Below are 21,617 nucleotides of genomic sequence, written 5' to 3' on the forward strand. Positions count from 1 at the left end.
ATAACTAATATTTTCTATAGCAGTGGTTCTCAACCTTTTATACTCCCATTCCCCCTTTTGTAAAAGACAGATCTGATATGTACATCTGGTATTTCTGTTGTAATAAAAATAAACTAAAAAAATATGTGCATCTTTATTTTTAGTGTGTTTTTTTTTTTTTTTTTAAATTAAGATAATGTAACTATTTAAATAATTTTACGACTTTTGGGGGCAGTTTGCTAAAGTCCCCCTTAAAGGAACACTCCACTTTTTTTGAAAATAGGCTAATTTTCCAACTCCCCTAGAGTTAAACAGTTGAGTTTTACCGTTTTCGAATCCATTCAGCCGATCTCCGGGTCTGGCGGTACCACTTTTAGCATAGTTCATTGAATCTGATTAGACCGTTAGCATCACGCTCAAAAATGACCAAAGAGTTTCGATATTTTTCCTATTTAAAACTTGACTCTTCTGTAGTTACATCGTGTACTAAGACCGACGGAAAATGAAAAGTTGTGATTTTCTAGGCCAATATGACTAGGAACTATACTCTCATTTCGGCGTAATAATCAAGGAAATTTGCTGTCGTACCATGGCTGCAGTAATGATATTACGCAGCACCTCTCACAAATGTTTCCAGGGGGTCACAGGCGCTGCGTAATATCATTGCGGCTGCTGCACCCAGCAGCATCCGCATTGTATTGTCTTAGTACACGATGTAACTACAGAAGAGTCAAGTTTTAAATAGGAAAAATATTGAAACTCTTTGGTCATTTTTTAACGAGATGCTAACGGTCTAATCAGATTCAATGAACTATGCTAAGCTATGCTAAAAGTGGTACCGCCAGACCCGGAGATCGGCTGAATGGATTCGAAAACGGTAAAACTCAACTGCAAACCTGTAATAATTAACTATATTAAATTACACAAATATACTTTATGTATTTAATCTCACTTTATTAACCAATGTCTTTGCGGCTGCCCCTTAATGATGTAATTCAACCATACTAATAAGCAAAAATTACTTTAGATTAGATTTAGAAATACATAAAAGTGTTGAACTTCCTTCTTCTGTATCCTATTCTTCTTTAATCCAGAATAGCAGCACAGCTGAAAGGTTTGTTCGAGCAGCGCCCTCTACTGTAGAGGCGTAAATATGCATTTCCTTCAGCCTGAAGCTTATTCATTTCACTTTTGTTTTTTTTTGTTGTTATTAAAAACCAAAAGCAAGCTCAGCCCAGGTGAGAAAAAGTAACGCAAAAGTAACGTAACACATTACTTTTTTCATAAAAAGTAACCAACACAATTAGTTACTTTTTTAGGGAGTAACGCAATATTGTAATGCATTACTTTTAAAAATAACTTTCCCCAACACTGATTTCTAGGATGTAGTGTGACCCCAAAATAGCATTTATTGATTTATTCAAAGTACTTTCATTGTATTGAGATCTTATATATGCATCATGTGCTTACAAAGTCAGGAATATGGGTTTGGTACACTAAACCTGCATTGAAGCAGTTAACAATCTCATCCTTTTACTGCTATTTAGCGTCTGTTCAATAGCACCAGTATGCTGTTGCTCCAGGACAGAATGAGACGGACGTGTTTGTCCTGGTGCCTTTTCCTGCTGTTTGTCTGGTACCCGGCGGGTGGTGTAGTGACTGAATTTGAGCTGGAGGACTGGGGTTCTGGATTATACGAGCTCTTAAACAGCTTTCCAGCAGATAGTCCTTTTGTCAGAGAGACGCCCGGCAGGCCGGCCAACTGTACTCAGCGCTTCTGGCTGCCTCCGTCCTCCCCTGTGTGCTGGGATGATATAGCGGGCCCAGAGGAGTTTGAGAGGTCACGCCTCCTTGTGCTGCAGAACAGGGCGGCACTGCAGGCTGTGTCCAGATCTAGTGGTCTCGAGGAAGGGGGGGCGTCCTATGATCAACAGGCCAGGGAGGATGTGCAGGGCGTCCGGGCTGACCATCTCGTCGTGACTCAGACTGCCGATACAATGCAGAAGGTGTTCATGGATTTGGATGAGAAGAGGAAGGAGGGGAAAGAGCATTATAGCTTCGTAAGGTAATTGAGTTATTTTGAATGTTTCATGGTATTTGTGAGGTAAAAAAACATTAAAGGGTTAGTTCAGCCAAAAACGAAAATTGTCATTAATTACTCACCCTCATGTCATTCCAAACCCGTAAGACTTTCGTTCATCTTCGGAACTCATATGAAGATATTTTTAAAGAAGTCTGAGAGCTTTCTGTTCCTCCATAGAAAGTCTACGCACTTTCAAGCCACAGAAAGGTAGTAAAGACACTTTATTTACAAAATATTAATCTCAAACGCACAATCACGAGAGCACCACAACATATGCGTGTTGTGTTGGAGCGAGAGCAGAAGTTGTTAACGTGAATGCACGTTGGAGATTAATATTTTGCAAATTTTTTTTTTTTTTTTTTGCGCAAACAAAGCACTCGTGTCGCTTCATAAAATTGAGGTTAAACCACTGGGGTCACATGGATTACTTTAAAGATGTCTTTACTACCTTTATGGGGCTTGAAAGTGGTAGTTGCATAGGCTGTCAATGGAGGGAAGGAAAGCTCTCAGATTTCATTTGTGTTCCGAAGATGAACGAAAATCTTATGGGTTTGGAAAGACGTGAGGGTGAGTAAATGATGACAGAATTTTCATTTTTGGGTGAATTAACCCTTAAGCAGAATTTTACTGCAAAGTCGTCTTTCCGCTCTCTCCATCAATTAATTTCCAATGGAGCTGTGAGGGGTTCCAACCATATGCGTATGCAGACTTTTTGGATCCGATTTGAGCTTCATTGAAATATTTTAACATTTGCAGATAAACTGCGACCAACCGAATGTGATTCTAATTAAACTATGAGCACAAGGTGAGAATTACCAATAATTTCGCACTAAAACATTAATCTTTAAACAATATTTCAATGCTTCACAATGTGAAAGTTCCATGTGACTGCCACTAGGGGCAGAAATGAGATAATTGTACACAAATAGAAGGGACTTTGTTTTCGGAAGAATTTTTTTCCATTCATTTTTCCTATAATGTTTTTTTTTTTAAAAGTCTTAAAGACATTAAAGAGCGATGAACCAAATCAACCAGCTATGAACGCTAAAAACTTTGATTTGAATAAAAAAAAAGTGCTTTCAGACTTTAAATAGTTGGGTCATTCTAAAGCTGGTTATCTTTATTCATGTTTCACCCTGCACATATATAGCCAGGGTTAGCAGTTAATCCTGGGTATTCATAAGCAGACGTTTCACACTGTACGTTTGTAAACCCAGGGTTAACATCCTTATTTGCGGTGTCACCGATGGACGAATGGCACACAATATGTTTACATAAAGGCTCTAGCATTATGCATCTTCATATTATTGCCAGCTGTACTATCAAGTTTATCATGAATGGACTTTTCAGAGAATAAAGGTTAGAATGAAATGGTCTCTTCACTCAAATTGTCGCGTTTTCCTCTCAAATGCTGAAACTACTGTTTATACAACGCACTGTTTCCGTGACTGCCCAAAGCATGTGAATATGAGGCACGTGATTGGCTGTCAGTTGCTAAGCATCTAGCCATAACATTCTAACACCACATTGTTTCATAACCCCGCTTCTAAATTTCAAGTGTGAAATGTTCTTTACCCGGGGTTAAGAGCAGTGTGAAAAGTGTTTGAAAATCAGACAAAAGGTACAAAACTGTGTACTTTACGGCTTTATTGAAAGAAAGAACTACAATCCCTATAAAACTATTGATTTATCCCTCTGGTGCTCTTCGGTCACTTTTAACCACCCAAAAATGTACATTTTGATTTTTAACATCTTCATCAGAATGGTATAACACTTGGTGACTTTTGTGGCAGTTGCTATGTGAACGAACACACACACACACACACACACACACACACACAAAAGAAACACAATTCGTGGTCATGGTTCGAAAGGTTAAATGGTCCTAAAAAATAGTTACACTTGACCGCCATAAAAATGAATGGGAAATAAAAAATATGAAAATACAGAGTATTTTTTTAGGGGTACAATCTACAAATCAGCCACGATGCAGAAAAAAGCACAATGCAATAAAGGGGTTAATTGGGGAAAAAAATTAAATAAATTGTATGGGATTAATTGTATTGTAAAAATTATGGAAACAAAAAATTGATCATAATTATTAATTAGAATCATGAAATCCAATTACATAAAAAAATATTATTAAATAAAAAATAAAAACATTGATTTTACTGATTACATACACTGATTACTTTAGACCAGGAGTATGAGTTTGACCCCTAAATGAGGAGAAACAAAATATTTTATGTTTATTGCAAAATATGCATATATACACAAGCATTAAGTAGTTTGAGAGTAGAGGGAGACTGACTCGATTATGTCATTTGCAGTGCTTCATGGGAATGGGCGGGCACTAAAGAGTTAATTTGGTGTGATTTACTTGTTGCGATTCTTGAATTTGTTGAGATTACTTTGCAGAATCATGAGTCATGTAGTTTTGCACCAAGAATTCCACTGTTAAATATAGTTATATAAAAAATAAGTTACATAATGCAGACTGATGGCTTCAACAAAAGCATATACCATCACTTAACGACCTTGCAGCCCACAGGGGTCATTATTGTTAAAAATCAATTGCTCTATGGAGATAAAAAAAACCTCCTTACTTCTGGGACCCGACTGTTTTTCACTCTGTCGGAGATAGTGGAAAGATGACACCATTACAAAATGTCAACACAGGTTGTTTTCTCCTGAAACAAAATCAATCAAAAATGTTGTAACACATGAAACAAGTTTTCTCTCTCTCTCTCTCTCTCTTAGTCTGAAGGAGAAAATTGAAGTCACGAAAGACTCCATTGCAAACAGGGAGCAAGTAGCAGCACTTCTGGAGAAACACCTTGCCAACCTGGAGAGGTCTTTAAACACGATGCAACTTCGACTGGCCAAACTACTACCTTACTAATTTAATTTGTGCAACACAAGCCCATGTTAAACAGAAAAAAAAAAAGAAAAAAAAATGCATGCTTTATTACAACATTTATTCAAACAAACAAAAAAGACGTGTATCCTGCATGCTAACAGTATTCTGTACTTCTCTTTTGGTATGTTTTTCCCTCATTCTTCCACTCTTAAGTAAATGAGTTAAATATTAGGTACTAGCAATAAAATCTATTTTTATACCCCCAGACTTCAGACTGTTCCATAATAAATTGTAAGTTTATGCTAAATTTGCCTTGAATAGTCTGTGATCACAAAAAATGTCTTTAAAAACACTTACACATCAGTTCATTTGATTCTGCATGAATGATTGCCATATTAAAAATAGGTTGAACACAATCAGCAAATGCATTTATTTGAATACAAAATCAAACTTTTCAAGCATTTAAAAACTATACAGTGCACTATATAAATCTTCAGCTGCAGTCGACTCGAGTGTATTTTTATCCTCAGCGGTGAAGTGGTTAAAATGTTAAAGCATCAGTGGCCATCGAATATACCTCTAAAATACACTAAACCCTGAGAAATATAATTTCATTTTGAAGACACATAGGCAAGGTCTAATTTCACATTGAATGGAATGGACTGTATAGATGTTTGGATTGTTGCGGCTGAATGAAAAAAATCATCCCTAAACATACAAATCATGGTGTCAAATAGTAATATAACACCACAGTTGTGAATCTGCAGTGACTAATGGACATTTTTCAAACAGCATAGTGTAAGTGGGTGCTAAAACACACAACTACATAAGTAAAACATGTACGTTACCTCTCTAAAACAATAACTCTTTGGGTGAAATGTCCTGATTTGTAAGAATGTCCTATGATTTTATCCACTGTTCTAGTGAGGAAGTGGTCAGAACCAGTTCACAGCAATTTCCTCCCACTTGCTATTCATCACTACAGGTTGTCATCATCTTTTTCCATTTCTTCCAGTGACTTCAGATAATCTCTGGCCAGGATTTTCTTAGGAAGGATATCTAAAAATAGAAGAGACAAAACTGTTTACACACCACTTGATTTAGTCTGAATGCTGTTTGTCATCAGTGCAAATGACCAGGACTCACCAGTTAAAAACTGAAATGTTTCTGTCTCCTCTGCTGCATTGGCCAGATCACTGTATGACAGTGTGTTTGTCTCTCTACCGGAACCATTTTTATATGAGGAAAGAGCCAAGTACTGGACAAAAAGCTCCTGTGAGGGAATTATTAAGATTTCACACATTAATATAAACATCAGTCAATGACATGAGTCGTTTTCTAGTCCTCTTACCAATGCGAGAGATGTGTATTTAAACTAAAAGCTAAATGGTATTGCGAACAAAAACAAAGTTTTTCAACTGAAGTAACTGAATAAGGAAGATAGCCTGGCAACTGACCATTGATTAATAATACATCAAATTACCGTTGCTTTTGTTGTCAAGAAAAGAGCGTCCTGGTTAATACAGGACACATCGGGAGAACTTTTCATGATTAATCGCACCCTCGACATAGGCAGAGATATATTTTTACTATTTGTAGCTTGCTCAACTTTCTCCTCCATGTTTCTTTCAGACATGTTTCTGTTAGCAGCCGCTGTGGTTTAAGCGTAACGGAAGTAAATCGACAGGCTTTCAAAGGGAGACGTCGCTGGATGACGTTTACATGGGAGCTGTAGTTTTATGACGGATCGTTTTGTAGTCCTTCGAGAATTTTGTGTCAGCGGAGGAAAAAAAAAGATGTATTTATGTATTAGATATGCAGTGACAATATGTTTCTATCATTTTTATCTTTCATTTATTAGTAAAAGTGCCACGTCAAATGATCTAAAATAGTGGTTTTCAACCTTTTTGACTCCAAAATTTCTACCGTAATAATTATAATGCAACTAAGAGCGTCAGTTTGTTAAAATAATGAAATATTTTTTGCTCAGTAAAAACAACAGCTGTTGAGAGGACGAATTAAAATGAAAAAATATAACGTCATATTATTATTTTTTATTAAAACATTTTAAATGTAACATAATGTATTAACATTTTTATTAAAAAAAAATATATTTAAACTGTTTAAAAATATTTCAGTACTAGTATTTCAACGTTTACTTTAATTAGGAAGTTTTTTTTTTTTTTAATGCGTAATGCGTGAGTAGTCGTTAAATTGTCATAAACTACGTTTCCCAAAATACCAGAATTGTTTTTCTCCTCCTCGACAGTAGTTGGGCGTGTGCACTTCACAGATAACGAATGAGCTTGGCAACGATGTTTACTACAGCGTTCAGGACTGCATTACCCACAATGCATCGCTCACCGTTGTCAAAAGTATTGCTTTCTTGGGTCACTTATCGAACTCTGGCCGTGTCAGCCAGTTTACTTTCTCTTATTTGACGATATAATGCATCTATCAGGCGCTGGGCTTGGGGAAATAGGACACGGACAGGGGCCCGGAGTCGGACCAGCGCCTGGAAACTGCAATCCGCGGAAATTCAGCGAGAAAATCGCTTTACACAATCAGCGACAGGCTGAAGACACAGCCGCTTTCCGAGAGGTTATGATGGACATTACTTCCATCAGGGTGAGTATAGCTCAATACAGCACATGTCAGGCGCTTTTACGACAGTTGTCTCATATTTGACCTGGACTCAATTATAATGTTATTGCGGCTGAAGGGACTTAAACTCTGTTTTATTGATTCCTGACAACAGGTCAGCTTTAGGTACAGCTATGGGTTTTCTTAGGAAGTGCGATGTCAGAAACAAGAAACCAAGAAGGAAGTAAATAATGTACTTTATAATTTAAACATTTATGGTTGTCATTGTACATATTAATCCCATTTTTCAAGTATTTTTACTTCTGCATGCCTCTTGTAAAGTAATACTAATATAATATATCATTATTATGTTTCTTAAATAATATTAATAATTAAAAAATAATGAAAAGTCTGTATTTTATTCCTGGTCACCATTTTAACTGAATGGAAACTAACCACTTGTTGGTCCATAAGATCTAATATGGCGTTTCAAACAATGAATTAACATAATTACATCAGGAAAAAGTAATTATTGTCCACAAAGAAATGCATATTTCTTTGTACTATTACTTGTTTTATTTAATGTAACAATACTTATATAATGTGAATCAATCAGCTACTTGCTAAAAATCAGGCTCGGTGTTTACATGTGTGATTATGACTTATATGAGACAGCAATCTTTATAATAAATAACAATAGACAATTAAAATATTGTATGTGCTAAATATGGTAGTTGATGTTTTATGAAGGGCAAATGGGTTAAACCGTTCTGGTCATGTAACTATTTACAGCAGATGTTTAAAAAAGGTTTACATGAAATCTAGACAGTATGAACTTTCATTTAGTTTTAAAAGTAAATTGTAGTAAGATTCTTTGGGATTAAATGGGTTACAATCTGTATATGGACTTGTGATTCAGCAGGTCCACGTGGATTATGTCAATGCACATAAATAGCACTTTGTCAGTCACTCATCCAGGGTCTGTTTCATCTCAGTGTTGCAGACTGAGGCAAAGGGATCTGTAAATCCCAGGTACAGTGTCTGTTTTAAATTATGATGCAACAGGCGTTTGTTCCCCTGAGGGTAAAGCAGAGAGAGAGTGAGATTTGTGTTGTGCTGCTGTGACCAGTGGGCATCCATTCCCTCCTCAGGTTCAGGCTGAGAGAGTTCGGCAAACCAGAGACGTGGTCCCGTACTATGGAGGATCACTGCCAAATGTCAATCAGATCTCAAGATGCTCCACAGAGAGCCAGGTGAGGGATTTTGATAGCATTTTTTAGGGTTATATTATTATCCTCTCCTTTTAAATGACGGAGAAATGAGTAGAAAGAATGTTTCTTTTTCAATGTCAGGCTTTTTCTTTGAATGAATTTTGTTTGATTTGCTCATTACAGTACCCGAGTTATCTCACACAGCAGCTCCTAGAGGCAGATGAAGAGTACAGAGAAGTCCAGCCTAGTCCTCTTGGCAGGCCGCACAGGAGACATGTATCCCCACTTTAACAATGGCTGATAGGGTTACACTTTATTTCGATGGTCCACTTTAGACATTCTACTAACTACTTTGCAACTACATCTCAACTAGTCTCGCGTAGCCAGACCTTCAGACTGACGACAGAAGGTCTGGACTTTATAGCAGCTTTCATTGGCCAATTGGTTTTGTTACATGACCGACATCCACCAATCACAGTTTGTTTTGTTCAGCATCATGTTTAAGAGTGTGAAAATGTGAATTTACAATAACAGACCGGTGTGCAATTCATTCAAGAATGTTTACTGCAACAATGGTGCTGTGAACTTCACATACACTGTAAAAAAGAATTGTTGGTTTAACTTAAAAAAGTTGCCTTAAAATTTTGAGTTCATCGAAATTAAAAATTTGAGTTAATACAATGAAGGCGATTGGTTTAATCAACAGAAACTCACAATATTATGTTATCTGAACCACATTAATTATCTAAATTGACTTGACAAAAGAAAAAATGTTGTTATAAAATTATACTTTTGAAAATCCTGCGTTTAGTTGATACTGATAAGCGCTCATTGACACATTCGTAAACACGATGGTTTTCGTCTTCCATGAGGGGGTTTGGCATCATGACTTAGTTTCCAGGCGGACAGTTGAAGAACGCGACACACACATTTCCTGGAGAATTTAACCAACTTTGAAACTCCCGAAGTGTTTCCCATTTTTTGTGCCTTATGCATCAGACGTTTGTCCCAGTACTTTAAGTTGCTTGTGTCTAACCAGAAACTGGTCCAGTTGTTCTGCCACTGAGAAGAGCCAGATGGTCCGTCTGGCATCATGACTTAGTTTCCAGGCGGACAGTTGAAGAACGCGACACACACATTTCCTGGAGAATTTAACCAACTTTGAAACTCCCGAAGTGTTTCCCATTTTTTGTGCCTTATGCATCAGACGTTCAGCCAATGGTCCATGGGCGTGATGTCTGAGGCTGAGACTACATGTCAACTAACTCTCATTAGAGTGTTAGTAGACTGTTGCGTTAGGTTAGGGCTACATCAATAAGTTGATGTACTTGCAAAGTTACTTCGAGTCAGTTGAATGTCTGCTGGGAGCATCAAAATAAAGTGTTGGCAGATATTAAGCAGAAATTCTACTAATACTCTAATGACTGCTAGTTGACATGTAGTTGTAAAGTTACTTATAGTTAGTAGAATGTCTAAAGTGGACTGTCGAAATAAGGTGTTACCGCTGATAATCTTACAGGTGCATGTTTATAGTAATATGAAAAAATATTACAACACCTCCACAACTCTAAACTTAAAAAATTGTGTTGCTTTAGTCTTGTATTTTACTGATAAATATGTGCACAGACAATGTTTGTATATAGAGAACAGTTATGTTTAATAATGGTCATTTTCACCACCATCGAAAAAAATAAGGTATGATTTGCAGGGCCGGAAAAGCCTTGTAAATTGTTATAGTGAATATATATATTTTTGCTATTTACATTATTCATTTAACTGCATTAAAGGGTTAGTTCACCCAAAAATGAAAATAATGTCATTAATTACTCACCCTCATGCCGTTCCACACCCGTAAGACCTTCGTTCATCTTCGGAACACAAATTATGATATTTTTGTTGAAGTCCGATGGCTCAGTGAGGCCTGCATAGCCAGCAATGACATTTCCTCTCTCAAGATCCATTAATGTACTAAAAACATATTTAAATCAGTTCATGTGAGTACAGTGGTTCAATATTAACATTGTAAAGTGACGAGAATATTTTTGGTGGGCCAAAAAAACAAAATAACGACTTATATAGTGATGGCCGATTTCAAAACACTGCTTCATGAAGCTTCGGAGCGTTATGAATTACCTACCCTAAACTTTTAAATGCTAGTCTATAATTGGTAAATTATTTTTAAAATACTTATACAGTAATCATAAACAGTTGCAGAACTTTGTAGGTTGCAAGGTCTGAGAAGAGCCAAAATTCATTCTTTTTAAGCCTTAACTTCATTTCACAGTTTGAAAGCGCTCCCTACCTCTCTACCCACCTCTCTCCTCCTCGAGGTCCTAACTGGAGAAGGTAAGGTTATAAATAAAGTGTGCTGAAGTCTATAAACATTACCTTTAGGAGCACAATCATGTGGTTTGATTTTCACAATGAAGTCACCATAAAATGATGAGCTCCCTGAGCTTTTGTTTGTCCCAGTACTTTAAGTTGCTTGTGTCTAACCAGAAACTGGTCCAGTTGTTCTGCCACTGAGAAGAGCCAGATGGTCCGTCTTCCTCTGACAGCTCTAAATAGGTAAGCAGAACTCATAAGCAGACTGCTGATCTGAGATCAGCTCTTGTGCATATACAATAATTGTATTAGTTGCACCCACTGATCTCTCTAATTGGGGATGAACATGCTTACTCTGGAAGATTTAGAAAATGTTATTGGGTCCCACATCATGCTGTTTACGCCCATCACTCTCTAATCCTGTTCATCCCCTCAGAACCAACTCTGACTCTGCCCTCCACACCAGTGTGAGAAACACACAATTACATGGCCATCCGAAATCTGGCCAAACCCCGAACCCTCAAACCAGACACCATGGTGAGTTTAACATTTGTTTTCGTGCATTATCTTAGATATACTACCGTTCCAAATTTTGGGGTAAAATAAAATAAAACAAAACAAAACACTAATTCAGCAAGGACACATTAAATTGATCAAAAGTGACAGAGATGAATTACATTTTAAAATATATTAAAATTGCGAACAATTATCTTAAATTGCAATAATATTTCACAATATTATTGTTTTACTGAATTTTTGATCAAATCGATGCAGCCTTGCAGACTTTAAAAAAACATTCAAAACTTGCCGATCCCAAACTTTTGAACGGTAGCACAGGCAAACATGTGATGGACTATATAATCAGTCAGTAAACTTTACATTTAGATAAGACTGTTTCAGATATAAACATAACATGAAAATATTATATATGTTTATATGTATTTTGTCTTAAATTACTTATTTATTTTGAATGAAACCTATTCTTCAAGGATTTGCGCATCCTGCACCACTAATTGAAGAAAATATTCAAGAGGAGACACAATCTCCCAAACTAAAGAAGGTATTTATTCTGCCTTGTTGATAAATTGTTCTTAAGGTGTATTATTTATCGAATATTACCTTTCATGAAGTGTGTAATATAGCTGTTTAATGTGATTGTAAAAGGTCTTCAAAATTTTAAAGATCAAAATGCACAAGTAAAGTTAGTTTCTCCTAAAAGCAAATCAATTCTGAACTGCTGAAATGAGTCATCAACAATTCCAGTCTCACTTCCTGTACATACCTACATAACAACGTAACAAATTTGTATAATGCCAGACAATGGTCTTCATTTGCTGCCAGAGAACAACATCTACTTTGACCCTTAAACACTGTAGTTGTAGCTGAGACTGGAAGAGATTGGTTCGTGTTGTCGACATTCAGCTGCGAATCCATTTTGACACACTTCAGAAGGGAGAACTCGGGCTCTAGTTGATATAGTAAAACCGACGCCATCATTAAAGGGTTAGTTCACCCAAAAATGAAAATAATGTCATTTATTACTCACCCTCATGCCGTTCCACACCCGTAAGACCTTCGTTCATCTTCAAAACACAAGTTAAGATATTTTTGTTGAAATCCGATGGCTCAGTGAGGCCTGCATAGCCAGCAATGACATTTCCTCTCTCAAGATCCATTAATGTACTAAAAACATATTTAAATCAGTTCATGTGAGTACAGTGGTTCAATATTAACATTGTAAAGTGACGAGAATATTTTTGGTGCGGCAAAAAAACAAAATAACAACTTATATAGTGATGGCCGATTTCAAAACACTGCTTCATGAAGCTTCAGAGCGTTATGAATCAGCATGATCGCGTGTCAAACTGCCAAACTGCTGAAATCACGTGACTTTGGCACTCCGAACCGCTGTTTCAACACGCTGATTCATAACGCTCTGAAGCTTCATGAAGCAGTGTTTTAAAATCGGCCATCACTATATAAGTCATTATTTTGTTTTTTTGGCCCACCAAAAATATTCTCGTCGCTTTATAATATTAATGTTGAGTCAATGTACTCACATGAACTGATTTAAATATGTTTTTAGTACATTAATGGATCTTGAGAGAGGAAATGTCATTGCTGGCTATGCAGGCCTCACTGAGCCATCGGATTTCAACAAAAATATCTTAATTTGTGTTCTGAAGATTAACGAAGGTCTTACGGGTGTGGAACGGCATGAGGGTGAGAAATAAATGACATTATTTTAATTTTTGGGTGAAGTAACCCTTTAACGCCATCACTGAAGGAAGCCTCCGGAGCTGAAACCCAGATATGGTAATAGGCGTTTTGTTTCTGACACGCACTGTAAGTGGTTGACCAATCACAACAGACAGGGCCATCTGACCAATCAGAGCAGAGTGTTCTCTGAAAGAAGGGGTTTAGAGAGACTGAATCATAGAACAAACCGTTTTCAGACTCTTTGAGAAATGAGGTGATGTGCAATGTATATTATGAGAAAATTGGTGTTTTTTTGACCCATGATGCATAATCAGCATAAATAGGGGCTCTTTAAGCACTTCATTTGATAAACCAAGACTCATTATCTCCGTTGCATCTTCTTTTGTAGTTTCCCTCAATGTCATCATCAGATTGTGAAACACCTGTTATTCAGTAAGTTCCTTTTCAGTCCTAGTAATTAAGCTATCCCAGTTTTTCTTCTATAAACAGTCTTTGTTTGCTGTCTCTCCAGCAACTTCCCATTGCCTGATCAGCAGGTATCTTCCCTCCCTGTCCCATCGGCCCTCAGTACGTGTGGCTCTCTTCCAGACCTCTCCAGCCTGCACCTGCCTTCTCCTCTTCCCGCAGGCCAGGATTCTGAGCACCACAGCGGTGCAGATCACCTGAACAACAATTCCATGCACCCTGATATTATGGCTGACTTCAACTTGCCAGGTATGTTTAAGGATCTGGCAATGTTTGAATTGCAGAGGGTTTTCACTTTACTTATGCCAAGGAGCCCAAATTATAATCACTTTACAAAGTAACATGATGCAAATAAATGACGCATTTTTGTCTTTTTAGGTCTGTCCTCATCTCTTCAGGCGTCTTTAAGTAATCCTTTGCTCCAGTCTTCACTCAGCAATCCCAACATCCAGACCTGTCTCAGCAGCCACTCCCTGCCCAGCTCTCTGAGCTCCACTTCCTTGCGCCTGTCACTTAGCAACTCTTCCCTGCATTCGTCACTCAGCAACCAGTCCCTGCAGTCCTCCCTTAGTAGCTCTTCACTGAGTAACCAGTCCATCCAGTCATCTGCCAGCCGCTGCAGTCACAGCAGTGGAATTGGTGGATCTCCCTCTTGCTCCTCTTCCTCTCTCTCTGGTTCACCACGTGTAACTGGCCTCACCCATGGCACCACATCACGGAAGAGAGCCCAGCTCAGCCCACTCATTGTGCCCAGTGGTGGAGAGTCCCGCTGGCAGCATCCAAAGCAGTTTTCACCAACAGTGTCTCCAACCATGTCTTCTATATCACAGGCAAGATATGAAGATTGTTGATAATCATACTGTCTGTAGGTCCTTAAAGGATTAGTTCACTTCAGAATTAAAATTTCCTGATAATTTACTCACCCCCATGTCATCCAAGATGCTTATGTCTTTCTTTCTTCAGTCTAAAAGAAATTAAGGTTTTTGAGGAAAACATTCCAGGACTTTTCTCCATATAGTGGACTTCAACAGGGTTCAACGGGTTAAAGGTCCAAATGTCAGTTTCAGTGCAGCTTCAAAGGGCTCTACACGATCCCAGCATATTAGAGGAATAAGGGTCTTATCTAGCGATACAATCATTTTCTAAAAAAAAATAAAAATTTATATACTTTTTAACCACAAACGCTCATCTTGCACTAGCTCTGCGATGCGCCACACATTACATAATCACGTTGGAAAGGTCACGCGTGAAATAGGCGGAAGTACCACGGTAGGGTACAAACTCCATCTCATTTTCTCCTCCAACTTCAAAATCGTCCGACATCATTTTTGTAAATGCCATTTGACTTAGTCTTTGCATGTTCACTTTGTAGACACTGGATCGGTACTTTCGCCTACGTCACACGTGACCTTTCCAACATGATTACGTAATGCATGGCGCATTGCAGAGCAGTGCAAGACGAGCATTTATGGTTAAAAAGTATTTTTACTTTTAGAAAATGACTGATCATTTCTCTAGATAAGACCCTTATTCCTCGTCTGGGATCGTGTAGAGCCCTTTGAAGCTGCACTGAAACTGCAAGTTGGACCTTCAGCCCGTTGGTCCCTGTTGAAGTCCACTATATGGAGAAAAATCCTGGAATGTTTTCCTCAAAAACCTTAATTTCTTTTTGACTTAAGAAAGAAAGACATGAACATCTTGGATGACATGGGGGTGAGTAAATTATCAGGAAATTTTAATTCTGAAGTGAACTAATCCTTTAAATGTTGAGCAAGCAATCTCATTGGCTGCAGGATCAGCAGAGGCTAATCAGCTTGTGCCATGCAGTAATGATGTGATTGCTTGCAGATTGCATGTAAAGACCTATCAGCGTGTGCCCTCTAGAGTTTCATGACTGAACTATATATATATATATATATATATATATATATATAATTTATTATTTTATTTATAATAATATTCTTATATTATTTATAATATTTAGTATGAATGTTTCAAACAGGGTGCTCCTCTTCTCAACCCCAACAAAGTTCTGAAGGAGACAAAGCCGCCAGCATATCCCTCCACTCAGCATTTCCGATCTGCTCCTCCGCTGTCCCATCAGCCTATGCGGCAGTATTTCCAGCCAGAGGCGCAGGATCAGTCTATCCCAGAGATGGAACAGTGGATCCAAAATGACCACCAGCCACAACATCAACAAACACACAGTCACACGCAACAACATCACGTTCACAAACACAGTCGGCATCTGCAGAATCATTCACAACTGCACGCTAAATATCAACAGCAGTTACTGTATCATTCCCAGACTCACCAGCCACACATATTGCAGCAAGCGATTACCCAGCAGCAACAACATCATCATCATCATCATCAGCTGTACGCACAATTGCAGCATCATCAGATGTCTGAGGAGCAGTGGCAGTTGCCTTGCCAGCAGGGCCAATATCAAGGTCAACAGCTACATCAACCTACATCTTTCCCCTCTTCGGGTCAAGAGAAAAACCAGAATCATATGCCAGGCCCACACGGCTTGCAGGTGAAACGTAGAAACTGTATGCAGATGCAGGCAGAAGCAAAACCACAATCTAAAGTCGCTGTTCACGAGACTCCAGGAGAGGGAATGAAAGTCACTCATTGTAAGGAAAGTGAAGTGGATGGAGCAAATTCAGGTTTGCCGGATAAAGGTTTTGAACTGAACAAGGTGAGCCCTGTTTGCAGTGGATTGTTTGAACCAGACTTGATGATGATGATGATTATAAACACCTTTTTTGTTACAGGAATCATATGTCGGCTTACATCTTACCCCTAGCCAAGCAAAAGCCCTTTCCCAGCAGGTACATTGCCTATTTCATTAATCATCAGCTTAGATTGCACACACATGCACTGTCTTGGCCATATGGTGTGTGGCTGAGCAGCGCCTCTGCATTTATCACTGATTTGGAAGATTTTTATCCCCACGCAGCTTGGAGTACTTCAGAAGGAGCCTCTAGGTGGCGGTAGAGTGTCAGAGCTTAACTGTGAAGCTGCAGAAAGCAGGGAACAGCAGAACCAAAGCTGCAGTGCTGGAGACACACAAAATGTTTTCAATATCAACTTATCTGGTAAGACTAACATATCAGCTACTGGTTAAACCCTGTAAAGACTGAAGTGTGAAGTCATAGTCAGAAAAAACTCATTTTGAAATAGTTTATTGAACCTTTTTTCATGAGTATTATATTTGATACATCAGGCTTTTGAAATAGGAGAATATGGAGCACACACTCGAGGAGAAAAAAACTGAGAAAAAATATGCAATTTGTTGTAGTTGCTGATATTTATATGGCCAAAAAGTATAAGATTTGAAGCTGATTTTTCAGCTTCATTAAGTTTTGATCATGTTTTCAGCAAATTTTGATAATTTAGAGGCAGAAGGGATTTATAAATCAAATATGAGTGATTTTGTTGTTGTTTTATAGTCTACATTGTAGTGCGTATAACCTACATGTCTTGACATATTTCATTTTAGATCCACCTGGCATTCACTTATTTCTCTCACTAATTAATTCTCCATTTTTTTCAGACCCTTCATCCTGGCTGGACCAGGACATATCAGGTCTGCCGGACTCCGTTCTGGAATTTGACCTAGACACTTTTGGCCTGGACAGTAACCTGGGTTGGCCATGAATGTGTCATAAAAGTGCACAAGAACATCCATATTATGATACATTTATTTGGACGAGTACCTCTTTAAAGGGACGTTTTTTTGCCAATGAACTCGAAATATAGTCTTTAGAGTCAAATAGAATGTAAACTATAAATTGGCTTAAAGGTCCTTAAAGGGAACAAACATAAAAAATTATGTTTTAATAAATAGTTTTTGCACACAGAGGTCTTAGATAGCAGGTCTATGTGCCTTAATATGAAGTTTTAGTTATAAAGAGAATTGATATAGATTGTTTATGTACAGATACGTGTGGTGAAGTTGATTAGGACATGTATATTTTCACATATTGCATAGAATAGCCAGTATAATATGGAAATATAAGAAAATATTTTTGGCTAGTTTAGCCAACTTCTTTAATTAATCATAATATTGTCATGATGGTAAAATTAAGATAGTAAACATTTTTACTCTAATAATGTCTAACTCCGACTTGGCTTATACATTTGATCATATTCATTTGTTTGCATGTTATAGATTTTATGTTACAGTGTTTTTTCTGGGGGGTCATTTTTGCGACTTCTTGTAATTCACTGTTGACACCTGCCTTTGAATTTCCATATTATCATTTCATTGCAGTTTTATCATTCATTATTATATTCATAATGCAGTTTTATTATATTTTCATATTGATTTTGCTTTTATCACTCTCTGGTAGAGGTGATATTGTTATTTTTCAGTATTTGTCTTCAATATGAAATCAAATATATTGAGATTTTTCTCAGTATGCATATGCATTTTCATGACTGACTGAATTAGGGTTCGTGTACATGACAACTATACTAAAAACGGAAACATTTTCCTTTGCATTTTTGAAAAGTTTCAGATGACAACTTACAGTTTAGTTCACATGGATCTGTGTAAACGACTGCATTATGCTGCCAGGCCAGTAGTTGGCGATGTCACTTTGTAAAGAAAAATTATGTGCCTATTAGGGGTGAAACGGTTCTCGGTAAAAAATCGAACCGTACCGTTCTACACACTTGGTTCGGCACGCACTTGCACCACAGTTCATCTCATATCTGACGACGCATACGTATCTATAATATGATTTGTAGAAAAATAAATAAAACAGACAGACAGAGTTATGCTAATGTATGTTTCTGTCGATGGATATGCATTCTGGCTTCCCCTACACTTTGTTCAATGCGAGTGCCGTATACTCTATATGACCAGTCATTTACGCCGTCATCACCCGGGTGTTGATAGCGCGCGAGTGCAGGTGAGACCTGAACCACACACGTTGCTTTCTGCGTTTAAACTAAACTCATTTAAGCCTTGCCAATTTAAACATTAGAGTGCAAGGCACGAAAGAGAACTTACGCGTGCGCTGTGAGAAGATTTGTGCACTCATCCGAAGCGCACATGCAGAAGCGCGTGTACAGCGTGCGAATATTGAGGTCTATTTCAAGTCTTGTGCTTGAACGGACAAATTCACACAAAATTATGTCAACATGCCCGTCTTGGCGAGTATCCTAGCAAGCATAGTTGGTTGTGTCTTAAAGGGATAGTTCACCCAAAAATGAAAATTCTGTCATCATTTACTCACCTTCAAGTTGTTCCAAATCTGTATAAATTTCTTTGTTCTGCTGAACACAAAGAAAGATATTTTGAAAAAATGTTTGTAACCAGGCTGCTTTGGGGCATAATTGACTTCCATAGTAGGAAAAAAAGTCAGTGGTGCCCCAAAACTGTTCACTTTCCCACATTCTTCAAAATATCTTCCTTTGTGTTCAACAGAACAAAGAAATTTATACAGGTTTGGAACAACTTGAGGGTGAGTAAATGATGACAGAATTTTCATTTTTGGGTGAACTATCCCTTTAAGTGAACTTAAACACTCGAGAAAGAAGGCATGCGTTCAGTATCAGTGTACTGATCCATCTATTATGTCTTAAAGAGACAGCAGCACTTGCATTCCTGTCTGAAAGTGATGTTAATCAAACCATAAAAGACAAGGAATCACTCATCGCTCATGACTGAATAGTAACTTAATAATAATGATTGATCTTTATTTAATTTATACAGTAAAGATTACATGCAATGTTGTTTTACTTTTTATTAGCTACTTTATTCAATTCTTGTACCTAAAAACTGGATACATGAAAAGCTTTATTTGTATCTTTGTATTTATTTGTGCTGTTTGATTATTTGTTCTTATTTTATTTTTATTTGACAGTAGTACTTTTTTCCCTGAACATAGCACATACTGAACCGTACCGAAACCGTGAGCCTAAAACCGTAATACAAACCGAACCGTGAGTAATCTGAACCGTTGCACCCGTAGTGTCTATAGAATGAACACACAATACGCATGCAAATGACGTTACCATTATCACAAATTCGCTTTTTTTAGTTGACACAGAGACAATAACGGTTTTGGGTTTTTTTTTTTTATTTTCAGGCCCCCAAAACGGCGTTGTCATATAAATACACAGCCAAAACACAAAAAGTTTTCTGTTTTTAGTTGAAAACTGTCATGTAAACGGACCCTTAATCATATAGTTTGAACAGAAACACCATCTGTAAATTCCACAAGTATTGCAATTAAAAAGTGGACTAATGCATCCAAGTGTACGCTTTCAAATAAGTATGGGAATGATTTACTAATTTACATCAGGTTCACCCCCACAGATGTCTTTGTGTATTAATATGCAATTTGTACCTAATTAATACTTAGTGAAGACATAATAGTTCAGCAAATTTGTCATCTTAATTCTTAAAGCCCATATTAATTTTAATGACCGCTTAAAGAAGTACACACTATATCTAATGTGCGATGCACGAGAGAAGAATTTCTCATTTGGTATGAATGAAATGCAGAGGTTTCATATTTTTTTATAACTTTCCTAAATACTGTTGTGTTTATGGCATTTGTTTATTAAGGCATACTATTTGCCACTGGATATTATGTGTGTAGAATTGTGTACTTGTGTTTTTGTGATTGCCCACTATGGTATCTTCATGCAGTCTTTCGAAAATATCCCAACAGGTGATGGTAAGATTTACTATTTTATTATAATCATTATCTTTTTTCTATATTATATTATATTATATTTAAATACTGCCAAATACATTAAAAAAATTATATCAATGCACTGATTTGTGACCAGTGTTGGGGAAAGTTACTTTGAAAAGTAATGCATTACAATATTGTGTTACTCCCTTACAAAGTAACTAATTGCGTTACTGAGTTACTTTTTAAGAAAATGTGTTCCATTATTTTTGCGTTATTTTTTTCTCACCTGGGCTGGGGTTTTTTTTATAACAAAAAAGTTCTATTTTTGGGCAAATGTAAAGGTGCTTTCACACCAAAATTGAAATAATAATGCTGAATGAAACCCCCAACACTGTTTGTGACTAGTTTTTATTTTAGTTTTATTATAACACCTTTACAATAAGGTTTCATTAGTTACCATTAGTTAACTACTTTAGTTAACATGAATTAAGAATGAACTGCACTTCTTTTTTCTATTTCTTTTTTTTTATTAGAGTAATAATAAAGAAGCTGTCCTACATTCATTAGTCTCACTGTGTTGTGCTTGGAAAACTGCAACATCAAAAAAAAAAGAGAGAGAGAGAGAAATTAATAAATGTATAGGCATCGGTATCGGTATCCGCGAGTACTAGAAAAAAGTATCGGTACTCGTACTTGGTCCTTAAAAAATGGTATCGGTGCATCCCTAGTTAATAATGTTAACTAATAAAACCTTGTTGAGTGTTACCATTATAGTTTTAATACTTATATTTTCATATTAATTTTAGTTACATTTTTAGTCAATCTTTTTTTTTTTTTTTAATAACTATTGCTATTTAGGTTTAATTTATTTTTATTTCAGTTTTAGTTTGTATTTATTTCCAGTTAATAACTTTAGTGCTTCAACTTAAAAAGATTTCAGTTTATTGCCAAGGCAACATTTCTAATTTCATTTAGTTTTTCAACTAATATTTATATGTATTTCAGCTTTATTTCAATGAACAGAAATGTTTTAGTTGATGATAATAACCCTGTTTGTGGCGCTTAACTGGGTAATAATAGGACTTCAAATCTACTACACCCTCTTTTCCCCATCATTTCCTGTCATCCCTCTACTTTCCTAAAATTATTTTTAGGAAAAAGTGCTCAGATGCTCCATTCTTGCGACAACCTAAGAACTATCACCTCCTTTATCTTTCTCTTCAGATTAA

The 21,617-nt window shown here is 36.9% G+C and overlaps 2 protein-coding genes across 2 annotated transcripts; one reads left to right on the forward strand and one right to left on the reverse strand.

Moving 5' to 3' along the window:
- Positions 1–5,324: 5,324 nt before the first annotated feature.
- Positions 5,325–6,612, reverse strand: chrac1 (chromatin accessibility complex subunit 1). Its single transcript, XM_051871755.1, has 3 exons — positions 6,406–6,612; positions 6,069–6,195; positions 5,325–5,981 (listed from the first exon to the last, which is right to left on the reverse strand). Exons 1-3 carry the CDS (start codon positions 6,556–6,558, stop codon positions 5,902–5,904), a joined length of 360 nt encoding a protein of 119 aa, XP_051727715.1. The 5' UTR covers positions 6,559–6,612; the 3' UTR covers positions 5,325–5,901.
- Positions 6,613–7,199: 587 nt separating this feature from the next.
- crtc2 (CREB regulated transcription coactivator 2) lies at positions 7,200–19,996 on the forward strand. The gene is made up of 14 exons (XM_051871754.1): positions 7,200–7,550; positions 8,657–8,758; positions 8,900–8,992; positions 11,001–11,062; positions 11,216–11,284; positions 11,478–11,578; positions 12,031–12,101; positions 13,650–13,693; positions 13,773–13,975; positions 14,105–14,556; positions 15,729–16,430; positions 16,507–16,563; positions 16,692–16,830; positions 17,289–19,996. Exons 1-14 carry the CDS (start codon positions 7,371–7,373, stop codon positions 17,390–17,392), a joined length of 2,379 nt encoding a protein of 792 aa, XP_051727714.1. The 5' UTR covers positions 7,200–7,370; the 3' UTR covers positions 17,393–19,996.
- Positions 19,997–21,617: the final 1,621 nt, after the last annotated feature.

The sequence above is a fragment of the Ctenopharyngodon idella genome, chromosome 19 (assembly GCF_019924925.1).
Source record: "Ctenopharyngodon idella isolate HZGC_01 chromosome 19, HZGC01, whole genome shotgun sequence".
NCBI classification, from domain to species: Eukaryota; Metazoa; Chordata; class Actinopteri; order Cypriniformes; family Xenocyprididae; genus Ctenopharyngodon; species Ctenopharyngodon idella.

What these genes read in the sequence shown, in the direction of transcription:
- crtc2 (XM_051871754.1), top strand. Translation starts at nt 7,371, where the DNA reads ATGCATCTATCAGGCGCTGGGCTTGGGGAAATAGGACACGGACAGGGG. An exon ending in CCTCTGACAGCTCTAAATAG is followed by an intron (nt 11,285 to 11,477) that starts GTAAGCAGAACT and finishes TCATCCCCTCAG; the next exon opens with AACCAACTCTGACTCTGCCC. An exon ending in AATCTCCCAAACTAAAGAAG is followed by an intron (nt 12,102 to 13,649) that starts GTATTTATTCTG and finishes CTTCTTTTGTAG; the next exon opens with TTTCCCTCAATGTCATCATC.
- chrac1 (XM_051871755.1), bottom strand. Translation starts at nt 6,558, where the DNA reads ATGTCTGAAAGAAACATGGAGGAGAAAGTTGAGCAAGCTACAAATAGT. An exon ending in TCTTGACAACAAAAGCAACG is followed by an intron (nt 6,196 to 6,405) that starts GTAATTTGATGT and finishes ATTCCCTCACAG; the next exon opens with GAGCTTTTTGTCCAGTACTT. An exon ending in AACATTTCAGTTTTTAACTG is followed by an intron (nt 5,982 to 6,068) that starts GTGAGTCCTGGT and finishes TTCTATTTTTAG; the next exon opens with ATATCCTTCCTAAGAAAATC.